The sequence below is a fragment of the Eumetopias jubatus genome, unplaced genomic scaffold (genome assembly GCF_037043125.1).
Source record: "Eumetopias jubatus isolate StellerSeaLion01/CBP00866 unplaced genomic scaffold, mEumJub1_p1.0 scaffold_12, whole genome shotgun sequence".
In the NCBI taxonomy this organism is placed as follows: Eukaryota; Metazoa; Chordata; class Mammalia; order Carnivora; family Otariidae; genus Eumetopias; species Eumetopias jubatus.
Window position 1 is genome coordinate 78018116 of NW_028274818.1, and position 16015 is coordinate 78034130.

A 16015-nucleotide genomic window follows, 5' to 3' on the forward strand; every position below is an offset into this window, starting at 1 on the left:
AAAAAAAAGCCCACGTACCATTCTTCTAATCAGAAAGTTCTTCTAATGTTTCAGTTTTATTTTCTGCACTTGTATTTTCTTTGTGGGAATACTTTTTTTTTTTAACATAGCAAAATCACAATAATACAGTTTTTATCCTTCTTCATTTCAAATTTTCATGTCTTTTCCAGTGTCATTGCAATTATTTGTAAATAGGATTTAACTTGGGTTTCTAATATGTGCTTCATTTTTTTAAAAAGATTTATTTATTTTAGAGAAAGAACACACTTGAGTGGGGAGGGGCAGAGGGAGAGAATCTTTAAGCAGACTCCCTGCTGAGCACGGAGCCCAACACAGGGCTTTATCCCAGGACCCCGAGATCATGACCTGAGCCAAAATCAAGAGTCGGCTCTTTAACCAACTGAGCCACCCAGGTACCCCTAAAAGATTTTATTTTTAAGTAATCTCTACACCCAACATGGGGCTCGAACTTAAAGCCCTGAGATCAAGAGTCACGTGCTCTACTGAATGAGCCAGCCAGGGACCCCTGGCTTTTAATATGTACTTCAAAAGTACATGTTGAGTACCTTCTCGTTGTAAAATAATTTCAAGGAATACAGTGGTATATGGTACAAACATTTAAGTTCTCCCATTGATACCCCCACCCCATACATGCACTCCCACCATCAGTTCTCACTTCCCTTTCCATAGGCAACCACTGTTCACAGTTTGGTTAAACATACTTTTTAAATGGGTATATAATTTTGCATGTGATGGGGAAAAAATCATTAACTTTTTCCCCTATTTGGGGACATTTAGGTTGTTTCCTGTTTTGGCTTTTTTTTTTTTTTTTCCAAACATGGGGCAGAGGATTCCATTGGAGGAAATACAAAGCAGACCATAGATTACATGGTCCTGTGTTACTCTGGTGATGTCAAAGCCATCAAGGATAGGCACTAAATTAGATATCGAATTTGGGGGTAATTTCCAAGTAAGAGAAGGATTACAGTAAGGATTCTATGTTAAATGCTTTACCAATCCGTTCTCATTTAAAGTACCAAACATCTCAAGAGAAGGGAGATTATTCCCATTTTACAGATGGAAAACTGTGGTTCATGGGGGCCAAATGCCTTGCCCAGGATCACACACCATCCAGTGCAAAGCTCGGCTCTAAGGTGCCGGACACAAGATTGGAAGCTTGATGGTTATATAACCAAGCAGGGGCCTCTTGTTTTCCTGTCTTCGCTTAATTTAGGCAAATACCACCACAACTGTCAACCGCCATTTGTCTGCAAGGAAGCACTGAAATGTTACAGGGATTCTCCGTTTGTTGGTTTTTTAGCTACAGTTTGAGCGCCTCATGTGCAGTAAATGTACTAATGCTTTATGTACTTCATTCAGTTATCATTTTGAGAGGGGTGGGCATTATCCCCATTTACCAGATGAGGAATGTGAAACCCAGAAAGGTTACCAAAAAAAAAAAAAAGTTGCCCAGTATGACTCAGAGGAGGGACTCAATCCCAGGGATATGCGACTCCGAGCCTCGGCTCTGACCAAACTCTGCTGCCCACCAGAACGCAAGTCTGACTGCGAGCCTGTCTCCATCAGGCTGGGCCACGAGACTGCACCTCATTTTGTTCTCCCTCTCCCCAGACAACAGCGACCTGATTGCATGCACCGTGATCACCAAGGACGGCGGCATGGTCCAGCGCTTCCTGGCTGTCGATATTTACCAGATGAGCTTAGTGGAGCCCGATGTGTCCAGGCTTGGCTGGGGAGTCGTCAAGTTTGCAGGCCTCCTGCAGGTATGATGGCTGAGGACTCTGGAAGCTCTTCTTGAATGGCTGTACAAACATACACACACAGAAGAATCATCTCTACAGTTAATTTCTGAGGATACAAGGAATATGTGAACAGACTATCATTGAAAAAAAGTTGAAATACTGCACAGATAAGGGTCAAGTATTCTTTGACCCAAACCCTCAATTCTGAAACTTTCTCTTGCATTGTCAGTATGGGCCTTCCAGAGCGGGTGCTCTGCCAAATGCACATATAAATACAACTACATGTACTGTTTATAAACATTGTGTACACATACTTGAGAGGGGGTGTCTATGTGTGTGTTTTATGGTGTCACATTGAACGTGTTCTAAACTTTTTTTTTTTCATTCAATAGATGTCTTAGAGCTGACCATGTTAGTATATGCAGACTTACTAGTATTCTTTTAACTGCTGCATGACCATACAAGGCGTAGTTAGCTAGTTCCCTGTGGCTGTGGTCAGCTTTTTACCTTTACAAACAGAGCTGCCATGAACAGAACCGTCCTTCCTGCTTGAGCAAGGGTTTCCCTCCGTGGCTATCAAGAAGTTGGGGTGTGCCTATTTTTGGTGTTCCTAGATGCTGCCAAATTCCTCTCTCAAGTGATTGTTGCTACCGGCAATGCACGAGAGTACCCTTGTCCTCACCCCCTTTCTGGAAAGCAGAGATGGGCTCTAAACTGCCAAACACCAAGTTGGGACTTGGGTTTTCTCAAGGTGTGGCTGTCTGATGGGTGACTTAGGCCAGCTCATCAACTGAAGGGAGTGAAGAACCAGAAGTGCTGAAGACAGCCTTCCAGCTCCTGTCCCCTGTCAGGACCCCCAGTCCCTGAGCGTCCAGCCAGCTCTCCCCAGCCTGAGGCGTGCCCTGCTCGGAGGCAGCCCATTTCCTTGCTGGGCGGTCTCTGGTCACTGGCAGGGTCTTGCTTAGGCTGCCCCATGTCCACCTCTGCACAGTGTGACCTTCTGGCAGCATCCCACTCTCTTAGGGAGCCGCCCACATGTTTGAAGATGCTATTTCCCCGACCTCCTCTTTTTCCAGATCTTTCCACTTAAAAAATGTCTTTTACAGAGGGTGATGTGAGAAACTATATGAAGAATCTTTCCCTTAAAAAAGGACTCCCATGTAAGAGGTTGCCCATTAGATGACTTAGTGCTTCTTATTTATCTAGAGTTAGGATCAATTTCCCTTAGAATTTAGTGTCAGGAAAGTGTTTTTCTCCCTCGAAGGATTAATACATGTCCTCCATCAGACAATGAAAGGCACATAAACCTTTCCTTTTGGTCGCCTTCCAGTAGTTACTATTTATTTGTCAGGCCATTACTGTGTGCCAGGTTCTCCGCTCTAAATGTGTAATATCTCATCTAATTCCCCACCGCAACATTCCAAGGCAGATATTCTTTCCAAAGAGTCTGTGCCAGATTTAATGCCTACAAACAGCAACCATCTCACTTGGGGAGGCTTCTTAGCGTTTTCCCCAGCTCCTGTAGCACGTCCGACTTTCGCGTCTGCCTCCTGTCTCATGCCTTTATCTTGCATCACCTCAAACTTTTGTGGGAAGCAGATTCTTTGCACAGAATCCACTCTGAGGTTTTAGAAGGGATCCGTCCTTAGCACACTTGCTGTGCGTGAACTTTCTTCTGCACCTTTGAAATGCAGCTTTCTTCACGTGCCTGATAAATGGTCCCCCCCCATCCCTTTCTCGGGGCTAGCATTTTCCTTTAGGGACCAGAAATTCTTCGGACACATACAAATGGGTGCCAGGGATGCCCCCTTAAGAGAAGCCAGGAAGAAGCTGGTCAGTAGCTGCGTGAATATATCTAAGATCACTTCAGATGGCCATAGGCATTTTGGTTTGTTATCTGTCATTTCTCAGAAGTCAGGACTGCTGGAGTCTGACTGTTTGAGCCCCCATGGCCCCTTGATGAGGCTGGGGCACCCATTTATTCACTAGCTTACTCAGGTCCTCGTGAGTAGGGTCCCAGCCCTCACAGCCAGCATGGACTCCCTTTGCATGTCCTCTCCGAGAGGCCTGGTCTGGTGTGGGCCCATCCTTGACTCAGACTTGGGAGGCTACTTCTTCAGAGCAAAAGCCAAGGTGAATTTGGGGAACTCCTTTCTTAATAAGATGTAGACCCCACAGCTTCCGAGCCACTGCCCTCCTCCTAAACCTCACGACCACCTTTTCTTTGGCCTCTTCTATAGGACATGCAGGTGACAGGCGTGGAAGATGACAGCCGCGCCCTGAACATCACCATCCACAAGCCTGCGTCCAGCCCCCACTCCAAGCCCTTCCCGATCCTCCAGGCCACCTTCGTGTTCTCGGACCATATCCGCTGCATCATTGCCAAGCAGCGCCTGGCCAAGGGCCGCATCCAGGCGAGGCGCATGAAGATGCAGAGGATAGCCGGTGAGTGGCCAGCTCTGGCGGCTGTCCTTGGAGCCCTCGGGCTCTCACGTGGACCTCTAGAAGAGGACACCTATGGTTTAGGAGTTCATTGTGTTCTGGTGAAAGGACAGAGAATCTGCTCAGAATTCCCCATTCCCCAGGTGTTGGATTTCTAGAGAGTTTCTGGGGCTACATGGAAGGGAAGGAGAATCCTCCCTAAACAAGCAAGAGGCCATGAGCAGTAAGGTATCCGTGTGGGACAGCTGTTCTCTGGCACACAGGAGTCTTCTAGCTTATACTTAAAAATGCTTGGACATTCCTCTTCTACCTTTGATCCTTAACCTTAAGATCAGTAGGGTCTGTTCTGCCCATTTCTCCGAAGAGTAAACTGAGGCTCAGTGACTTGCCCAAAGTCACACAAGCAGCGAGTTGGCAGAACCCAAATGCAGAACTTCTGACTCTAAAGCTCATCCCTTCCCCCTCTCCCTCCAGCTCTCGTGAGAGGCAGCCCTGCTTGGTGAGGGGGCCACGATGACCCAGCACTAAACTCGGAAGTTGGTGTACGCGTCATAGGCACTGTGGTGAATTTGTGAGGAGGCCTAACGCTGCCCCTTGCAGGAAGGCTCGAGCTTTCTTAGAAATCAAGGCGCTAAAACGAGGGCGTTCCATTCATCAGGGCTGACAGTGCGGCATTCCCCCAGGGAAAGGCATTCTATCTAGCTGCTCAAATTATAGTCTTTCTCCAGACACCAACGCCTTTCAGTCCAAACACCAATGGTCATTCTGGTGTGGTTGCTGGGAGGATTTCCAGCCCGCTTGGGGAGGAGGGGCGCCTTCTAAAGGGATTACCGAAAAATAAACACTTGGTGGGCTGGGTCTCTGGACATGACAGATTCGGTTCTTTGCCGTGCCTGCCCTGTTGATTTGCCCAGGCCTGTGTCCCAGGCAGTCCCTGTTTTATTTCTCACTTAGCTCAAACTTGGCCTTTAAAATCATTACAGAAGCATTTTGTAATGTGCAAAGTGACTTAAATCATTCAGTCCTTTCTCTGAAGATTTATTTTCAGAAGGTTTGTTGTTGTTGTTGTTGTTGTTTTTAATGTAAAGCAGTTGCTCAGTGCTGGCACGAAGGGTAAATATTTCATTTGAAAATTGAGAATTATGCTGTAAAGTGGCGTTCGAACTAACGCCTTGGGTATTCCTTAAATTGATTTTAAAAAGCCCCTCCAAATTGCTATATCGTGAGATTGGTTTATGCCAGGGAAGACAGCAACTGTGACAGATAAGCACACGCTCATAAAAACACACACATGCGCGCGGGTAGGTTCGCCCTCACGCGCTCTTCCCCATGCGCGTGTACATATGGGAACTTGCAGGGCAAAATTGGCCCCATTTGCTTTGGGGTCTGAAATGACACCCGCGGCAAAGCCTGGCAAGGGTCTTTTGCGTTCGGAAGCCAAGGATCCAGAGCGGATACTGGCCGGCATCTATCTCTGAATCCCTCGCCAGGCACCAGCTGTTTTGATCTTAGGCGGGACCTTTGGGGTCACCTGGGTCTCTCCAGCTTGAGGCTGCCGGCTGCCTGCTTGGCACTGTCCGAGTGATGTGCCTGGTAGAGCCGCAGCCACTCTGGCTGCGCGCCCCCCCCCAATCCAGAGCCCGCCACCTGTACCCGCGGCCCGTGTGATGAGCATGAACCACGGTGTTGTTTGAACATAGCCCTCCTGGACCTCCCGATCCAGCCGACGACCGAAGTCCTGGGGTTCAGACTTGGCTCCTCCTCTTCTACCCAGCACCTGCCTTTCCGTTTCTACGACCAGTGCCGCCGGGGCAGCAGCGACCCCACGGTGCAGCGCTCTGTGTTCGCGTCCGTGGACAAGGTGCCAGGTAAGCCGCCCCCACCCCGCGCCGCCTCTCGTCCCCGCCTGGGGGTCCAGGGCTTGCTCTCTGTGGAGCCTGTGCGAGCGAACTTCCCTGCGCCTCTCAGAGTCCGGTCGGCTGGAAGCACCCATTTCTTAGGATTCATCAAAGTATGGCACAGGATGAAACACAAGCCCTAGAAATAAATCTTGGCTTTCTCTTTGGTATTCTGCTGCCTGGGTTTGGTTTTCCAGAGATTTTCTGGGAATGTGGAGGAACTTCTCAGAATTAAGACTAAGAAGTTTCTTGGAAATTTCTTGGAAATACTTAAGATTGCTAGTCATGAGGCTGTGGGGGAGTGGTTTCCTTCTCCGTGTAGGATGACTAGAGAGACAGTGTGCATGGTTCCTCTTAGAGCTCCTGAAGAAGTGAGAGCTCCTGATGGGCCGTGCCAGGGTCTTCTATCCGGGAGCTGGGGGCACCTCTGCCCACTCTCTCCAAAACTCATCTTGAAACCACCCCCCTCCCAAAAAAAGAAACACGAAGAGAAAGTTCAAGGGCAGCTTGCTTCTCCAAAAGGGCCGACGGGCTCTCCCCTTCCTGTTCTGGTGCATCTACCTTAAGTAAATCCGTGTGCACCCCTATCCCTCGAAAGAGAACCTTGCCCTTGATTACAAAACTTCTGAAAGTTGGCCAGGCTGTCCCCTGCAAGCGTTTGGGGTTTCGAACTTCAATTGATACGTTGCAAAATGTGTTTGAAAGCAGTTACTGATTTAAGAACAGTTGATTTAAAGTGCAGCCGTAAGGACCTGTCCAAAATCAGGGTCCTTCTTTTCCTTCCACTCCGTGATTTATCCTATATTCGTTCTTTGATTTCATTAATTTATTTTAGAAATATATATGCTGTAAGCATATGATATTTTAAAACCCAAGCAGGACGTGATAAAATGAGAAATGAGTCAGCTTTGCCCCAGAAGGAATCACTGTTACCAGTTTCTTGCTTATCATTTTAGAAATGTTCATTTTATGCTGTATATATTTTTTCTTGTCTGTTTTTACACATGGGGTCATACCATATATGTAATTCTGCAACTTGTCTTTTTTCCCCCCACTTAATTCAGTGTTACATGTCAATGCAAATAGATTGACTTCATGCTAATTAATAATTAACTCTTGTATGGTATTTTATTGTATGGCTGTACCAGAAAATCTTTTATCTCGTGTTGCATTGATGGACATTTGGGTCATTTCCAGTGTTTTGCTCTTCCAGTGTCATAGAGAACATCCCTGGGGCCTTGATATAACTGTTGCAAATCTTGAGTGTCTGTGGAATAAATTCTCAGCAGTGGGTCTGCCGAGTCAAAGGGGAGGCTTTTCTTCTTGACATATGTAGTCCCAACATGCGCTCTGGAAAAGTGTACCCACTAGTCTGTGACTGTTTCCATCCTTGAAACCAGTCTTGGTCTGTAAGAACGATTGTGGCACCACCTCCGTTTTCAGCTATGAAATAGATGATTTGTGCCCACTCCGGGGTCTGGATGATTTTTTTTTTTTAAGATTATTTATTTATTTGAGGGGTGGGTAGGGGCAGAGAGAGAGCGAGAGAGAATCTCAGGCAGACTCTGCACTGAGCACGGAGCCCGACGCCGGGCTTGATCTCACAAGATCATGACCTGAGACAAAACCAAGAGTCGGATGCTTAACAGACTGAGCTACCCAGGCGCCCTGGAGGATTCTTTGTTAAAAATTGTCCAGATTTCTTAACATTCTGTAGGGATGGTTACTAAGTAAATATAGATGATGGCCATGAGTCTGGGTTAAATACAGATTGGCTTGGTAAGAAACCGTTCCTTTTTCTTTCATTCATTCTTTTTTTTCTACACACAGTTAAAATTTTTATAACATTTCTATAAGCACTGCCTTGTGATTTTTGTAATTGAGATAGAACTGACATCAGACATTATATTAAATCATTTCTTCAGGGTCATTAGGGTTTCATCTCAGGAATGAACGGGTTAAGGAGAAAAACCCTGGCCTTATTTCTGTTCCATCCTTTTTGGAACAAGGCAAGTGTAAATAAATAGAGCCAAATGTCACGTTCTTCAGCATCTGCATAATCATCTCTCTGTTTGCAGAAGGCTTTACAATGCCTGATTGCTAACTTCTCCCACCCTGCCTGGGCTCCAGGGGAGAAGTGAGGTCATCCAGTGCTGGGGGTATGGTCCTGTCTACCATGGCCTGGGCCTGCCTGGCGGGGGTGCTGGCATAGCTGAATGCCTCTATCCTGTTGCTGGTCCCAGGGCTGGGGTATTTGAGGTTGAGCCATTTGAGACTGTGGCAGGGCAAAGGCAGCTGCCGAAACTGGCCATCTGCCCCTTCCCTGTCTCTCGCCCCTGACGGCCCCTGGAAGTGCCGCTCAGCTGTGGGGTGGGGAGTGGGGACATTCACCCCAATTGTGCCCCCAAGGGTGACTGCTCTAGGCCCTTGGGGAGAGAGGCCTTGCTGCCTTCCCGAAATGGCCTGTGTTGGAGAGCAAGTGAAATCCGTGAGCCTGAGCATGACTCAGACAGAGGGAGGGGAGCTCTCCCTGCCCTGCCCTTCCTCACCACCTGCTAGCTCTGTAGCCTGCCCCACAGCTGCCCAACATCTGGTATCATCCTTGATCCTCCTCTTTCCCGTCCCATCCCCACTGGCCTCCTCTGCCTCCAGAGTACATCACATCTTTTCTCCCTGTCCTGGCCACCAGCCCTCGCCCTAGATCATGCAGGAGCTTCTTCGGTGTTCTCTGGCATCCAGCCTCACCTCTTCCCTTTGGCCAGAGGGATCTTTCTAGAACATGAATCAGATCACATCATGCCCCTCTTTGCAACCCTCTAGCAGCTTCCCATTGCACTTGGAACAAAATCCGAATCTCTCACTCGGGTCTTGTGTGGTTGTTATGAGATTGGCCCCAGCTGGCCCTTCAGATGCAGCCCCCTACCACTTCCTTCTGTCCCATACCCCAGCCGTACCAGCCCCTGCTGCTCCTCTGAGTCAGTGCTTCTCAAAGTTTTGGCTTCAGGATCCCCTTTAGACCCTTAAGAAAAAGTATCAAGGATCCTAAAGAGGTAGAGTTTATATGGATTATATTTATTAATATTTCAGGTAGTACAAATTAAAACTGAGATGCTTTAACTATTTACATATTTATTTTTTAAATAAAAATACACCCATCACATGTAAATATAGATAACATAGTTTTTAATGAACAATAACTGTTTTCCAAAGCAAAAAAAACAAAACACAACCTTCATGTTTTATATTTTTGCAAATCTCTGTAATATCTGGCTTAATAGAAGGCAGCTGGACTTCTACATCTGCTTCTGCTTTCAGTCTGTTGTCATAGCATACACTGTGTGGCCTCTGGAAAGCTCCCCCGTATACTCCTGGGAGAGTGAATGTAAAAGGAAAATGCTGTCTTACTATTTTTGTGTGAGTAGCTCTTGTTATTATTTTTATGTGAGTAGTTCTGACCCTGGGAGGGCCTCAAGGTTCCCCAGACTATGGTTTGAGAACCACTCCTCCAAGTCACTGGCCTCTCTCCTGTTTTAGGGCCTCCTCATTGGATGTTCTTTCCCAGATCTGTGTGTGGCTGCCTCCTCCTACTGCACAGGCCTCAGTCTGCATGCCGCCTCCTCCGAGAGGCCTTTCCTGATCCACCCCTCCTTCCTCCATCCCATTAGCCTGGTTTATTTTCTCTGCAGTTCTTTACCTGGATGACACGTTTGGGTACCAGGCTGCGGTCTTTCTTCCGCACGGAGAAGGTCACTTCCATGGACACCTGGTCTGTCCTGTTTATTGCTGTACCTCAGCACCTAGCACTGTGCCTTCATTCAGTATTTGTTGGATGAAGAATGAGCCCACACTTAGGCTTTGCACAGCCTTAGAGCAGATCCCACTAATGCTTTCTTCCTGCGTGAACACCAAGAAGACAAAGTTCTCTCTGGGGCCCTAGACCTCAGATTGTTTAGTCTGTGGCCCTTGGCCTAGGGAAGGGACACCAGAGAATGGAAACCCCAGAAGACCTTAAGCATTCTTCTGCTTCATTTCCGTCACCAGAGTGAACAAGTTGTGCATCCGGGGCGGGCAAGTGCACGCACGTGATAGATTTTGGTTGGTTGCACCTCATGAATTTCCTCACCCTCACCTTGAAAATTTTCAAAAACCAAAGAGTAGGGCCAGAGGGGGTCATCAGAAGCACGGCCTAGGTTGGCCTCTGATGCTGTGGCATCCACAGCCCGTGAGTGCAACCCTGTCGCTTCCCCCACACACACACTTTGGGAATGGTCTTGCTCTGTGTCCCTCACCCTAGGCCACACGGCTGCAAAAACCCCAGGCTGTGTGGGACCCTCACCCCCGCCTAGGGGATAATCCCCAGTAGAGAAGACACTTCTGGCCACCTGCCTCGGGGTGACTGCTAGAGGGGCTAGCTGTTTTATGACATACCTTCCATTTCATCTGTAGCCCAGCTGGCCATCACAGAGCAGTTTGTCCCCACTTTACAAGCTGTAAATGATTATATTTGATGAAAATGTACCTTCAATTTCCTTGGAAGAGATACTAAAGTAGAATATAAATCAGGGCTCTTAGGCAACTAGCCACTTCGGTGTATTTTTCTTTTTCTGTTGGACTTGGAGAGAAATCACAAATTCTCTGTATTGGCTGATCTCATGTTCATGGCTCTTTCCCCTGAAGAAACTTCTACTCCACAAGGGTAGAGGCTTGGGTGCATGCCTGTGGGGCGGCTGGGTCATCAGCAGACAGCGTGTCCAGGTGCACAGGCACGGCCAGCTCTAGAGTTGGCCTTTGAGATGCAGCCTTTCATGGTTTGTGCCCTCGAGGACCTGTGCCACCAACCAAGGTGACAGCTGATTGCCGGAATCTGCCAAGGGAGGCGGGGTGTCCAAAACTAGACCACCGAGGCATCTTCCATAAACACCAAGTGGATTGGCCCACCCCAGAGCAGAAGCCATTCCTGGAAGTGCCCCTGGCGGTGGGGGGGGAGGGGGCGGCGAGGCAGAGGTGAGGCATGGGCAGCAGCCTCCAGTCAGAGGGCCAGGGCTCCGGCCTCCCAGGGCAGCCTTAACCCCCACTCTGGACTCCTTCTGGCCCAGAGGCTGCTCACAGGTGTTCACCTGGCAGGTCATGCTGACATGGAGGTGGACAGAACTCCACGGTCTCTCTTGCTCAGCCCCCACCCCCTGCCCTTCCCAATTCTAATCCAAACTTCTGCTTGGAGCCCTCCATGTGGCTGGTTCCTTCTCAGCATTCAGGACTCTTCTCAGATACCTGCTCAGGGGGGCCTCCGCTGGGGGCCCCGACACCCCCCAGGCCCTGTCTGTGCAGCAGCTGGTTTTATTTGTTTAATTGAGGTGAAATTCACATAAAACCTTTGGAAAGGATACAGTTCAGTGGCGTTTAGTACGTTCGCAGTCTTGTGCCACCACCACCTCTGCTAGTTCCACAATACCTTCATCACCCCCCAAATAAAAGCCCGTTCCCATCGAATGGTCACCCACCATTCGCCTTTCCTCAGCCCCTGGCAACCACTGCTCTGTATTCTGTCTCTATGGACTTAACCCGTTCTGGACGTTTCACATACATCCTATGTCACGTAGCCTTTGGTGTCTGGCTTCGTTCACTTAGCATCACGTGTTCGAGGTTCCTCCACGTTGTAGCGTGTGTCAGAGCTATAGCCACTGTGTGGATGGACCACCTCTCATTCATCCATTCTTTCACCCACTGATGGCCACACAGCTGTTTTTCACCTTTGGGTGAGAGCTTACAGTGCTGCTCTGAGTGTGCATGTGGAAGTTTTTATTTGAACACCTGTTCCCAGTTCTTTGGAATATCTACATCAGAGTGGGATGGTTTTCCCACAGTCTTCAGAGCCCTTGCCATTAGCTGAAGTTGACCCATATGTCGTCTTGTCTGTGTCACTTGCCCTGCACTCGTGTGGAAGGCCCTGGGCTTCCTGTTCGTCTTGCCCTCACCTGCTGACACTTAGCGAGCAGGTGCTCAGTGACGGTCGAACTCGGATTAGGGACGTGGATTGCTAGATGGGCAGGATGAATTGCTTAGTGTCTCATTTCCCCAGCAGCCTGTAAACTGCGGCTGCAGGGGCGTGGCTGTCTTGCTCAGACCCGGCTCTGGCACCTGCACCAGTTGGCTCAGGATGCCAACTGGAGAGTCAGACTTCATCCCGCAAGGGCCAAGCTCTGCTTTCCTCTCTTCTTGTCCCATGACTCCATGTCCTACTGGGTCCAGGGCACCATCTGTCTCTGAGCAAACATGTAAATCCCTGAGCACAGGAGGAGTGCTGTGCTTTCCACAAGTGTTATCTTTATCAAAGGCAAACAAACCAGCCCTATCAGTCACTGACCCAGAACACTTAATAGTTCTGTGGAAAGGCAGCGCGGTTCCAGAGCCAACATTTGGCAGCTGAGTAACTGAGGAAGAATGCGAAGATTACCATGTTCTCAGAGCCAGCTGAGCTGACCACGAAGCCTTGGACTGACAGCCAAAAAAAAAAAAATCAATGCTTAATTCATAGACCTCAGTCCTGACTTCTCTGCTGGGATCACATACTAGGTGCTAATGTCATCTCGTGACAGTGTTTCCCAGAAACTAAGTTTTTAGGCACATTATTTGTCTTGTTTCTGATTATAACACTGGAGCCACTTCTCTCCTTCCAGCTCCCCAAGGCAAGAAGAATGGCCTTTCTGGGGTCCCATTGGAAGGAGAAGCTCCCTGCCACCTTCCTCCAGTCTCCTCAGCGCCCCGCTCCCCCTTAGCCACCCCTCCCAGCCTTCAGCTCCCCGGCCAGAGACTGTAGCCACTGGGTCAGTGAGTTAGAGAAACTTGATTCTGACCCTGAGGCCTTTTTTAATTTATTTTTAAGCAAGACATATTGAGCTGCTAAGCACTTTATGCAATTTTCTCATTTGATCCAGCAACCCTCAGAAGGGAGGTTTTGCCATTTTCCTTTTGTGCCTGTGAGGAAACAAGCTGCCCAAGGTCACACCAGATGCCCCTCTCCGCAGAGAGGCTGTGCACTCAAGTTGGCCTGCCCTGCTGCTACCACCACCAGCACCCTGCCTCTCAGTTCCTGACCCCGTTTGACACATCTGAAGGGAATTCTCCTTTTCTGATTTTAGAAATAAAGGCCTGCCCACAGCCAGCCACCTGAGGCTTCACTAGGATCAGGCCAAACCACGTTGTTGGCTCCAAAAGTGGGTGTGTGTCAGACAGAAAACATCATCTGCTTCTGGGATCGCGGGATAGAGTTTGACCAGAAGAATGAACTGTGCCAGGTGCTCGGTATGCATTGATTCTATGCTTTGGACAGTGCTGGGAACTGGGAGCGCTTGTCCTGATCTACATACGGGAAGCCAAGGCTTGGACCAAGGCTGCAGGGCTCACACAGGGCAGGCTGAGAGCCATACCTCTAAATCCCACTCGCCTCAAGGCTGGCATTGGTGGTGGCCAAGCCCTGACGGCTCTACCACCAACCTCTGATTGTCAGAGGTTGGCGAGACAGACCCTCATTAGAGAGGGGGCCTTCAGGTGGCCCTGGCTTAGATACAGCATTCCCTGTTCCTGTCTTCTGCACACCACACTCACACACTCTAAACCCCAGCTTGCCTGCAAAGCAGCCACACCCCACCCCCGCCCCCCCCGCCACCCCTGCAACCACCACTTCCAGACTGGGTAGAGCACGTGAAGGCCCATCCTTGTGGAGATTGGTTCCTGGTCCATGAAGACCAAAAAGCAGAAATGAGACTTAGAAATCTTGCCAGTGCAAAAGCAGCAGGATTAGAGCTCTCTTCAAAGCTTTCTGACAGTCGTGTCTAAGAGAACAGCCTTTGAGCGGTTGGGTCGGGGATGTGGGGGTCAGGTTCCACGCAAAAATCATCCCCGAGCTGAGTCCTGGGGGCCCCTGCTTTCCACTCCTCTTCTTGGAGCCCCCAGGGCAGCCACGAAGAGGGCGAGTGAGCACGCTCTCCATCTGGGAGCACACAGCCCACAAGGAACCATGTTCCTGAATCTGGGCCCGTAAGGCTCCCTCACCTGGAACATGCCCCCAGATTTGGACTCTATCCCAGTCAACACACAGGCCCTCGGTGTCTGAGGAGCACTCTTGTGAAACAGAGCACACAGGCAGAGGCAGCCTTCAGGTCCCAGATGAGCCTTTCTTGGGGGGCGGAGACGGAGAGGAGGAAAGAGTTCCAAAGAATTGAGTGTTGCTTCAATTTTCGGGGTCATTACCTACCTTAAACTGTCAAAGCGCCTGTGTGCCCGGGAGCCTTGTGGAGCACGTCAGAGAGCAGGGAACACTGCCCGGGTTGCTCATGGACAAGAAGGCGGGGAGCCTTTGCTGGAGGGCATGAGAAGAGACCAGACCCCAGCTTCACTCTGCCCTTTGACCTTGGCTGCACTTGGGAATGTTCTTTTGGCTCAGGCGGGCCCCCGGGGGCAGCCTTGCTGGCAGCCCAGAACAGGCGGGCACGTGTCGGAGCAAGCGGCGCGGCTGCGTGCCCGTGTGTGCGCACACGCCCGTGCCCGCCCTGCAGATGCGGCTCCTGTCGGCTCTCGGTACTGTCAGCCGTCCTAGGACACGTCGGGCACAGGTATTGCAGGGCAGTGAGGAGAAAAGGAGGAGCACCGAGAGAAGACAGGATGCACTAAATCTCTCCACCCTGAGGTGGCCATGAAGCAGATCCAGTGTGCTCTTCCATCAATCTTGCCGCCCCTCCGTCACGGGTTTCTTTTCTCAGCAACAGCGTTTGCCCAGGTGAGAGTCAGCAGAAGCAGGCGGCTTAGCACAGCCCTGGAGCAGACAGTTCGGGTCCAAGTCCTGGCCCCACCTTAGACTCATTACGTGGCCTTGGGCTGGTTGGTTCGCCCCCTGTGCGTGTTTATTCATAGAAAAAATGTGAATGTGCTTAACACTACTGAACTGTACAGAAAAAATAGTTAAGATGGTAATTTTTAGGTTATATGTATTTTACCACAATTCAAAAGAAAAAAAAAACGGGGATGAAAATGTCACCCACCTCATTAGGCTGTCGTGAGCGTGATAGGAGTTAATTCACATAAGTGCCTACCAGGACGCCTCACGTGTGTGCAGTGTGCTGCGAAGGTTAGGCTCCCAGTATTTTTTATTGTCATTGTTATTAGTCAGGGCTGACCCTGGGCACCCTAAATAATAGGTTTCCTTTCTACGTGTTAAATCAGTTTGCACAAACTTAATCATCCAGCAGCTCCTTCTGCTGTAAATAACAAAGACACACCACCATTGCACAGGTTTGCTCATTTAGAAAGACTTTTCATCGGGTGCTGATAAAACACTAGGGCAGAATTTACCTCCTGCCAAAGGGCCATGAGGATTGTCGTTCTGAGATGTGCCTGAGGCCCCTTATCTTCTAGAGGCAGAGCCAGGGCCAGAGAAGAGCAGAGATCTCTGGCCAAAGCCCAGCACAGCCACGCTCCCCAAGATACTGACCACCATTGCTTACTTCACGTCTGCCTGAACTGGACAGTTCCCGAGCAACCACGCGACAGCCCTGGGAGGCCCGTGCCACTCCTCAGTGGGCGGACCAGGAAACCTGAGCTCGGGGAAGGGGATCACCTTGCCCATTCCATGAACCCGTGTTGGGGGGCAGAACACCTGGGAATCAGGTGTGCTTTGGGAACCCTGTGAACTATTGTATTCCATCCAATAGCATGAGCCAGGAGCATGGAAACCAGTAGAGAACATGACTGTATTCTCTGGACACAAGTGTCTGCATCCATAGGAAAAGCCCATAAAATAATTTGAAAAAACTTTATGAGCCTTTTTCTATAGATGTTTATTTTTTGCTGCTGAGTCATTTGTTCTACCACCTGCAGGCTCTCATGAACAGACAAGTGATAGCAAATGGCAAGGAT

General features: G+C 49.4%; 1 protein-coding gene across 5 annotated transcripts in view; it reads left to right on the forward strand.

Moving 5' to 3' along the window:
• CLEC16A (C-type lectin domain containing 16A) overlaps positions 1–16015 on the forward strand; it is a 200290-nt gene that overhangs the window by 145800 nt on the left and 38475 nt on the right. For 4 of the 5 annotated variants that reach the window (XM_028117471.2, XM_028117472.2, XM_028117474.2 and 1 more), the window contains 3 exons: positions 1633–1784; positions 4004–4208; positions 5906–6073. In XM_028117471.2, the coding sequence (XP_027973272.1) occupies positions 1633–1784; positions 4004–4208; positions 5906–6073 (525 nt within the window). The remainder of the gene's footprint in view (positions 1–1632; positions 1785–4003; positions 4209–5905; positions 6074–16015) is intronic. The other variant, XM_028117473.2, reaches the window with a different exon arrangement.